The sequence below is a fragment of the Salmo salar genome, chromosome ssa18 (assembly GCF_905237065.1).
Source record: "Salmo salar chromosome ssa18, Ssal_v3.1, whole genome shotgun sequence".
Lineage (NCBI taxonomy): Eukaryota > Metazoa > Chordata > Actinopteri > Salmoniformes > Salmonidae > Salmo > Salmo salar.
The window spans coordinates 40,001-50,000 of record NC_059459.1 but is presented as its reverse complement, the minus strand read 5'-3'; the positions used below and the strand labels follow the sequence as shown (position 1 = coordinate 50,000).

Here is a 10,000-nt window from a genome sequence, read left to right as displayed (position 1 = left end):
CCCCTCTCTCTCTCCCCCCTCCCCTATCTCTCTCTCTCCCCTCCCCTATCTCTCTCTCTCCCCCCTCCCCTCTCTCTCCCTCCCCTCTCTCTCCTCTATCTCCCTCTCTCTCCCCCCTCCCCTATCTCTCTCTCCCCTCTCCTCTCTCTCTCCCCTCCCCTCTCCCCTCCCCTCTCTCCCTTCCCCTCTCTCTCTCTCCCCTCTCTCTCCCCTCTCCCCTCCCATCTCTCTCTCTCTCCCCTCCCCTCTCTCTCTCCCCTCCCCTCCCCTCTCTCTCCCCTCCCCTCTCCCCTCCCATCTCTCTCTCTCTCCCCTCCCCTCTCTCCCCTCCTCTCTCTCTCTCCCCTCTCTCTCTCCCCTCCCCTCCCCTCTCTCTCTCCCCCTCCTCCCATAGGAGCAGGGTTTATTTCTGTACTCATAGGGGTAAATACCAATAGGGGGCACAGTTGCACGTTCCCTCTCAGATGTATCTCGTAGATTTCTGTTGTTTATCTGTAATGTCCACCGAGCCGTTTGATGAAGTTGTGTTTAGCCCAGATAGGTTCCCAGTCTCCCATCCCCGTAACTAAATACCAAAAAGACATTTCAGGATATAAATCTAGTTATAGTAGCTGGCTTGTCTGCTGGATAGGTTAGTAGACTTTAGAAAAGCAAACAATAACTTAAATAAGAATTATTTTCCTTTCAATCTTTTATCCAGATTTGAGCAGATTTTTTACATTTTAGTCATTTAGCAGTAGTGAATGCATACATTTCATAAAAACATTTTTTCTCCGTACTGGTCCTCCGTGGGAATCGAACCCACAACCCTGGCGTTTGCAAACACCACGCTCTACCAACTGAGCCACACGGGAACCAATAAGCATATTTAGTTTCTTTAAAAGAATGAACTCCCGTCAGAAGGATACAGACAACTCCAGATGTATTTATGCAGGAAAAATAGGCAGATTATTATTTTTTTTTATACATAGAATTAAGCATAATGATTAGATTGCAGGGAGAAAAAAAAACTATTTCGGCTGTTTTAAAAAAAAATTCAAAATTCTCTAACGTTCGGACGGGGTCACGGCCTTCCTCTTGACATCTCCCCAACCATCTTAACATACGTCGTCGTCGGGGATAGAGGACCAAAACGCAGCAAGAATGTGGATGCTCATCTTGATATTTATTTTTAACTAAAGAGAACACCAAAATAACAAAAAACGAAGAACTCATGAACAACCAAACAGTCTTGTCAGGCTTATATAGGACTCCCAATCAGAGGCAACTAGAAAACACTTGCCTCCAATTGAGAGTCCAACCCCAATAAACTAGACATAGAAATACAAAAGACTAGAGACCACATAGAAATACAAACCTAGAACATAACCCCAAAAACCCGGAAATAATAAATCAAACACCCTACTCCATAAAACACCACCCCGAACCACATAAAACAAATACCCCCTGCCACGTCCTGACCAAACTACAATAACAAATAACCCTTATACTGGCCAGGACGTGACAGGTCATATTTCTGGGGTACATGACGACCCTGTCTGTACTGCTGCAACACCAAACCCAGAGAGACAGAGTACTCATCTCTAGACCTCTCCTCTCAGAGCTAGTGTAGACAGAACACCTTCGCTTCACCACCTCAGACTGTCTGTCAGATCTGTGTTGCTGTTGTTGGTTGGTCTGTGTCTGTAAGGTGTCTGTTAATAATTGATGGTGTCTGTGTGTGTGGGAGAGAGAAGGAGAGAGGAGAGAGAAGGAGAGAGAAGATAGAGGAGAGAGAGAGGAGAGAGACAGAGAGAGAGAAGGAGAGAGGAGGAGAGAGGAGAGAGAAGGAGAGAGAAGGAGAGAGGAGAGAGAGAAGGAGAGAGGAGACAGAAGGAGAGAGGAGAGAGAAGGAGAGAGAGGGAGAGAGAGGGAGAGAGAAGGAGAGAGAAGGAGAGAGGAGAGAGAAGGAGAGAGAGAGAGAGAGAGAGAGAGAGGGAGAGAGAGAGAGACAGAGAGAGACAGAGAGAGAGGGAGAGAGAGAGAGAGAGAGAGAGGGCCAGTGGCCGTGCAGAGCTGGACCCATTGTTCTACTTTTCCTGTTTTCTACCTTCACAGCTCAGCTCAATCTGACTGGGAATGGGTGTGTGTTAGAGCCACCCAAAACCCAATCTCAGGACCTTATTTCCTCTCTCTCCATTCTGCCTCCACTCTCTCTCTCTCTCTCCATTCTGCCTCCACTCTCTCTCTCTCTCCATTCTGCCCCCACTCTCTCTCTCCATTCTGCCTCCACTCTCTCTCTCCAATCTGCCTCCACTCTCTCTCTCTCTCTCCATTCTGCCTCCTCTCTCCATTCTGCCTCCACTCTCTCTCGCTCTCCATTCTGCCTCCACTCTCTCTCTCCATTCTGCCTCCTCTCTCTCTCTCCATTCTGCCTCCACTCTCTCTCTCTCTCTCTCTCCATTCTGCCTCCACTCTCTCCATTCTGCCTCCTCTCTCTCTCTCTCTCTCCATTCTGCCTCCACTCTCTCTCTCCATTCTGCCTCCACTCTCTCTCCATTCTGCCTCCACTCACTCTCTCTCCATTCTGCCTCCACTCTCTCTCTCTCCATTCTGCCTCCACTCTCTCTCTCTCCATTCTGCCTCCTCTCTCTCTCTCCATTCTGCCTCCACTCTCTCTCTCTATTTTGCCTCCACCATCCCTCCCTCTCTCTCCCCTCGCATTCCCTCTCTCAGCTACAAAACAATAGCTAGAGGAAAACACTGTGTGTGTGAGAGAGATAGAGAGTAAGAGAGAGAGAGAGAGTAAGAGAGAGAGAGAGAGAGAGAGAGACATAGAGAGAGAGAGATAGAGAGTAAGAGAGAGAGAGAGAGAGAGAGACATAGAGATAAAGAGAGAGATAGAGAGAGAGACATAGAGAGAGTGAGAGAGAGAGAGTAAGAGAGAGAGATAGAGAGAGAGACATAGAGAGAGAGAGAGAGTAAGAGAGTGAGAGATAGAGAGAGAGACATAGAGAGAGTGAGAGAGTGAGAGAGAGAGTGAGAGAGAGAGAGAGAGAGAGAGACAGAGAGAGCTATCTGTAACCTGGTTACCCTCTAGGTTATTGGCCCGGATATTTGATCACACCAATCTATAAAAATGGAGACAAATTTGACCCAAATTACAGAGGAATTTGCGTTAACAGCAACTTGGGGGAAATTCTCTGCAGTATCATAAATAGCAGACTACATCATTTCCTTGATGAACACGCCACATTTCCACCCTCCACACTCTTAACTGACCAACAAGTCAATCTACTCGTGTTTTGTTGACTTCAAGAAAGCATTTGATTCAATTTTGGCACAAAGATCTTTTGATAGACTAATAGAAAGTTGTATTGGGAGGGAAAACTTATGTTATTACACAAATGTGTGGTTAAAATTGGCAACAAGCAAACAGAAAGACACCACAAAAAAAATCGAAGTGAACTTCAGTGCTATTTGTCTCTAAACAGACAGTACATGGTGGCAGATTATCTGACCACTGTGACTGATAGAAAACTGAGGAAAACACTGACTAGGTACAGACTCAGAGAGCTCAGTCCGGCTATAGAGACTGGTCGTCACAGACAAACCTGGCTGCCCAGAGAGGACAGGCTGGCTGTCCAGAGAGGACAGTCTGGCTATAGAGACCGGTCGTTACAGACAAACCTGTCTGCCCAGAGAGGACAGGCTGGCTGTCCAGAGAGGACAGTCTGGCTATAGAGACCGGTCGTTACAGACAAACCTGTCTGCCCAGAGAGGACAGGCTGGCTGTCCAGAGAGGACAGTCTGGCTATAGAGACCGGTCGTTACAGACAAACCTGTCTGCCCAGAGAGGACAGGCTGGCAGGCCAGAGAGGACAGGCTGGCTGTCCAGAGAGGACAGGCTGGCTGTCCAGAGAGGACAGTCTGGCTATAGAGACCGGTCGTTACAGACAAACCTGTCTGCCCAGAGAGGACAGGCTGGCTGTCCAGAGAGGACAGTCTGGCTATAGAGACCGGTCGTTACAGACAAACCTGTCTGCCCAGAGAGGACAGGCTGGCTGTCCAGAGAGGACAGGCTGGCTGTCCAGAGAGGACAGTCTGGCTGCCCAGAGAGGACAGTCTGGCTATAGAGACCGGCCGTCACAGACAAACCTGTCTGCCCAGAGAGGACAGTCTGGCTGTCCAGAGAGGACAGGCTGGCTGTCCAGAGAGGACAGGCTGGCTGTCCAGAGAGGACAGGCTGGCTGTCCAGAGAGGACAGTCTGGCTGCCCAGAGAGGACAGTCTGGCTGTCCAGAGAGGACAGGCTGGCTGCCCAGAGAGGACAGGCTGGCTGTCCAGAGAGGACAGGCTGTGCTCACTCTGCTCCAGGGGAGAGGTAGAGACAGAGCTGTATTTCCTATTAAACTGTGACAAAAACTCAGACCTTAGAGAATCTTTCTTTCCCCAAATTATTATTCAGTACAAAGAATTTGAAACTATGAAAGATTAAGAAAAAATGTGTCTTCCTGCCACAACCTGAGGGACAGCCAGATATGTCCTCCTGCCACAACCTGAGGGACAGACAGATATGTCCTCCTTCCTCAACCTGAGGGACAGCCAGATATGTCCTCCTGCCACATCCTGAGGGACAGCCAGATATGTCCTCCTGCCACAACCTGAGGGACAGCCAGATATGTCCTCCTGCCACATCCTGAGGGACAGACAGATATGTCCTCCTGCCACAACCTGAGGGACAGCCAGATGTGTCCTCCTTCCTCAACCTGAGGGACAGCCAGATATGTCCTCCTGCCACAACCTGAGGGACAGACAGATATGTCCTCCTTCCTCAACCTGAGGGACAGCCAGATATGTCCTCCTGCCACATCCTGAGGGACAGCCAGATATGTCCTCCTGCCACAACCTGAGGGACAGCCAGATATGTCCTCCTGCCACATCCTGAGGGACAGACAGATATGTCCTCCTGCCACAACCTGAGGGACAGCCAGATGTGTCCTCCTTCCTCAACCTGAGGGACAGCCAGATATGTCCTCCTGCCACATCCTGAGGGACAGACAGATATGTCCTCCTTCCTCAACCTGAGGGACAGCCAGATATGTCCTCCTGCCACATCCTGAGGGACAGCCAGATATGTCCTCCTGCCACATCCTGAGGGACAGCCAGATATGTCCTCCTGCCACATCCTGAGGGACAGCCAGATATGTCCTCCTGCTACAACCTGAGGGACAGACAGATATATGTCCTCCTGTCTCAACCTGAGGGACAGACAGATATGTCCTCCTGCCACAACCTGAGGGACAGACAGATATGTGTCTTCCTGTCTCAACCTGAGGGACAGACAGATATGTCCTCCTGCCACATCCTGAGGGACAGACAGATATGTCCTCCTGCCACAACCTGAGGGACAGACAGATATGTCCTCCTTCCTCAACCTGAGGGACAGCCAGATATGTCCTCCTGCCACATCCTGAGGGACAGCCAGATATGTCCTCCTGCCACAACCTGAGGGACAGCCAGATATGTCCTCCTGCCACATCCTGAGGGACAGACAGATATGTCCTCCTGCCACAACCTGAGGGACAGCCAGATGTGTCCTCCTTCCTCAACCTGAGGGACAGCCAGATATGTCCTCCTGCCACAACCTGAGGGACAGACAGATATGTCCTCCTTCCTCAACCTGAGGGACAGCCAGATATGTCCTCCTGCCACATCCTGAGGGACAGCCAGATATGTCCTCCTGCCACAACCTGAGGGACAGCCAGATATGTCCTCCTGCCACATCCTGAGGGACAGACAGATATGTCCTCCTGCCACAACCTGAGGGACAGCCAGATGTGTCCTCCTTCCTCAACCTGAGGGACAGCCAGATATGTCCTCCTGCCACATCCTGAGGGACAGACAGATATGTCCTCCTTCCTCAACCTGAGGGACAGCCAGATATGTCCTCCTGCCACATCCTGAGGGACAGCCAGATATGTCCTCCTGCCACATCCTGAGGGACAGCCAGATATGTCCTCCTGCCACATCCTGAGGGACAGCCAGATATGTCCTCCTGCTACAACCTGAGGGACAGACAGATATATGTCCTCCTGTCTCAACCTGAGGGACAGACAGATATGTCCTCCTGCCACAACCTGAGGGACAGACAGATATGTGTCTTCCTGTCTCAACCTGAGGGACAGACAGATATGTCCTCCTGCCACAACCTGAGGGACAGACAGATATATGTCCTCCTGTCTCAACCTGAGGGACAGACAGATATGTCCTCCTGCCACAACCTGAGGGACAGACAGATATGTGTCTTCCTGTCTCAACCTGAGGGACAGACAGATGTGTCCTCCTGCCACAACCTGAGGGACAGCCAGATATGTCCTCCTGTCTCAACCTGAGGGACAGACAGATATGTCCTCCTGCCACAACCTGAGGGACAGACAGATATGTGTCCTCCTGTCTCAACCTGAGAGACAGACAGACAGAGAGACAGAGAGAGAGACAGACAGACAGAGAGAGAGACAGAGAGAGAGAGACAGACAGAGAGAGAGACAGAGAGAGAGACAGACAGACAGAGAGAGAGACAGAGAGAGAGAGACAGACAGAGAGAGTGTGTATCCTGTAAAAACAGTAGCTAGCAGGAAACAAACAACTCTGAAACTCCAAAACAAAAGTTATTTTTTAACACACACACACACACACACACACACACACACACACACACACACACACACACACACACACACACACACACACACACACACACACACTCAGGTTCAATGCTGCTCCCATCTCCACCATTTACAACCAGACAAACTCACAAGTTAGAAACGAATAATTCACTGTTTATTATATTATACAACTGATATAATGTAACCCAACACATAACAAACATACCTGAACTCAACTATTTACATCAACAGTTCCTGACCTGAACAGCAGGAGATTATGTTACCTACTCCCCCAAAAGTCTCTCCTCCTCCCTCTCTCCACCCTTCATCCCCCCTCTTCCCTCCCTCTCTCTACTCCTCCTCAAACAGCATGATAGAGAAGTCATCCTCCTCTTCCTGAGCTTGTCTCTTCATCACTTCCTCTCTGCAGCCCAGAATCTCCATGTCTTCATCTAAGAAATAATCCTCTCCTCCGTCGTCCCCCTCCCCTCCAAACACAGACTTTACAAACTCCTTCCTTTCCTTTTTCTTCATCTGTTCTTCCTCTCCTTCTTTTCCTGTTTCTCTCCCTTCCTCTTCTCCTGCCTCCTCCTCAACAGACTCCTCCTCCTCCTCGTCTTCCTCTTCCAGGCTTCTCTCCTCTCTCAGTTCCTTTCTTTCTTCTCCTTTACTGGTGTCTTTTGGTCTTTCCTCCTCTCTCTCTCTCTCTGGTACAGTCTGGTCTTTGCTGGGTGGAGGGGCTACGGGGGGGATCAGAGGTCAGAGGTCAGTTCAGACAGCTACAGGTTGTTGCTAGGTAACTAAAGTGGTCAGTGCTGTAGAAGGAGAAGTCACCTGGTCTGGCCGTGGTCGCGCTGCCTTTCTTTAGTTTGGAGAACCAGGGAGACGTCACTCTCTTCTTACCCTCCTCCTCTCCTCTTTTCTTCTTGCCAACTTTCTCTTTCACTCCCTTTCCTCCCTCGTTCAGGTCCCCTCCAATTGGCTCTGTGAGAGAGACTTGATTAGCTTAGAGTTGAGAAACAGAGAAGAAGGAGAGAGACTTGATTAGTTTAGAGTTGAGAAACAGAGAAGAAGGAGAGAGACTTGATTAGCTTAGAGTTGAGAAACAGAGAAGAAGGAGAGAGACTTGATTAGCTTAGAGTTGAGAAACAGAGAAGAAGGAGAGAGACTTGATTAGTTTAGAGTTGAGAAACAGAGAAGAAGGAGAGAGACTTGATTAGCTTAGAGTTGAGAAACAGAGAAGAAGGAGAGAGACTTGATTAGCTTAGAGTTGAGAAACAGAGAAGAAGGAGAGAGACTTGATTAGCTTAGAGTTGAGAAACAGAGAAGGAGAGAGACTTGATTAGCTTAGAGTTGAGAAACAGAGAAGAAGGAGAGAGACTTGATTAGCTTAGAGTTGAGAAACAGAGAAGGAGAGAGACTTGATTAGCTTAGAGTTGAGAAACAGAGAAGAAGGAGAGAGACTTGATTAGCTTAGAGTTGAGAAACAGAGAAGAAGGAGAGAGACTTGATTAGTTTAGAGTTGAGAAACAGAGAAGAAGGAGAGAGACTTGATTAGTTTAGAGTTGAGAAACAGAGAAGAAGGAGAGAGACTTGATTAGCTTAGAGTTGAGAAACAGAGAAGAAGGAGAGAGACTTGATTAGTTTAGAGTTGAGAAACAGAGAAGAAGGAGAGAGACTTGATTAGCTTAGAGTTGAGAAACAGAGAAGAAGGAGAGAGACTTGATTAGTTTAGAGTTGAGAAACAGAGAAGAAGGAGAGAGACTTGATTAGCTTAGAGTTGAGAAACAGAGAAGAAGGAGAGAGACTTGATTAGTTTAGAGTTGAGAAACAGAGAAGAAGGAGAGAGACTTGATTAGCTTAGAGTTGAGAAACAGAGAAGAAGGAGAGAGACTTGATTAGCTTAGAGTTGAGAAACAGAGAAGAAGGAGAGAGACTTGATTAGCTTAGAGTTGAGAAACAGAGAAGAAGGAGAGAGACTTGATTAGCTTAGAGTTGAGAAACAGAGAAGAAGGAGAGAGACTTGATTAGCTTAGAGTTGAGAAACAGAGAAGAAGGAGAGAGACTTGATTAGCTTAGAGTTGAGAAACAGAGAAGAAGGAGAGAGACTTGATTAGCTTAGAGTTGAGAAACAGAGAAGAAGGAGAGAGACTTGATTAGCTTAGAGTTGAGAAACAGAGAAGAAGGAGAGAGACTTGATTAGTTTAGAGTTGAGAAACAGAGAAGAAGGAGAGAGACTTGATTAGCTTAGAGTTGAGAAACAGAGAAGAAGGAGAGAGACTTGATTAGCTTAGAGTTGAGAAACAGAGAAGAAGGAGAGAGACTTGATTAGCTTAGAGTTGAGAAACAGAGAAGAAGGAGAGAGACTTGATTAGCTTAGAGTTGAGAAACAGAGAAGAAGGAGAGAGACTTGATTAGTTTAGAGTTGAGAAACAGAGAAGAAGGAGAGAGACTTGATTAGTTTAGAGTTGAGAAACAGAGAAGAAGGAGAGAGACTTGATTAGCTTAGAGTTGAGAAACAGAGAAGAAGGAGAGAGACTTGATTAGCTTAGAGTTGAGAAACAGAGAAGAAGGAGAGAGACTTGATTAGCTTAGAGTTGAGAAACAGAGAAGAAGGAGAGAGACTTGATTAGCTTAGAGTTGAGAAACAGAGAAGAAGGAGAGAGACTTGATTAGTTTAGAGTTGAGAAACAGAGAAGGAGAGAGACTTGATTAGCTTAGAGTTGAGAAACAGAGAAGAAGGAGAGAGACTTGATTAGCTTAGAGTTGAGAAACAGAGAAGGAGAGAGACTTGATTAGTTTAGAGTTGAGAAACAGAGAAGGAGAGAGACTTGATTAGTTTAGAGTTGAGAAACAGAGAAGAAGGAGAGAGACTTGATTAGTTTAGAGTTGAGAAACAGAGAAGGAGAGAGACTTGATTAGTTTAGAGTTGAGAAACAGAGAAGAAGGAGAGAGACTTGATTAGCTTAGAGTTGAGAAACAGAGAAGAAGGAGAGAGACTTGATTAGCTTAGAGTTGAGAAACAGAGAAGAAGGAGAGAGACTTGATTAGTTTAGAGTTGAGAAACAGAGAAGAAGGAGAGAGACTTGATTAGCTTAGAGTTGAGAAACAGAGAAGGAGAGAGACTTGATTAGTTTAGAGTTGAGAAACAGAGAAGGAGAGAGACTTGATTAGTTTAGAGTTGAGAAACAGAGAAGGAGAGAGACTTGATTAGCTTAGAGTTGAGAAACAGAGAAGAAGGAGAGAGACTTGATTAGCTTAGAGTTGAGAAACAGAGAAGAAGGAGAGAGACTTGATTAGTTTAGAGTTGAGAAACAGAGAAGAAGGAGAGAGACTTGATTAGTTTAGAGTTGA

The 10,000-nt window shown here is 47.3% G+C and overlaps 1 protein-coding gene across 1 annotated transcript in view; it reads right to left on the bottom strand.

Annotated features, from left to right (window-relative positions):
- Window positions 1–6,799: 6,799 nt before the first annotated feature.
- LOC106595551 (zinc finger CW-type PWWP domain protein 1) overlaps window positions 6,800–10,000 on the bottom strand; it is a gene marked incomplete at its 5' end in the record, with an annotated part of 39,930 nt that continues 36,729 nt past the window's right edge. Inside the window, 2 exons of the mRNA XM_045700628.1 lie at window positions 6,800–7,386; window positions 7,481–7,630. Coding sequence (XP_045556584.1) covers window positions 6,998–7,386; window positions 7,481–7,630 — 539 coding nt within the window. The remainder of the gene's footprint in view (window positions 7,387–7,480; window positions 7,631–10,000) is intronic.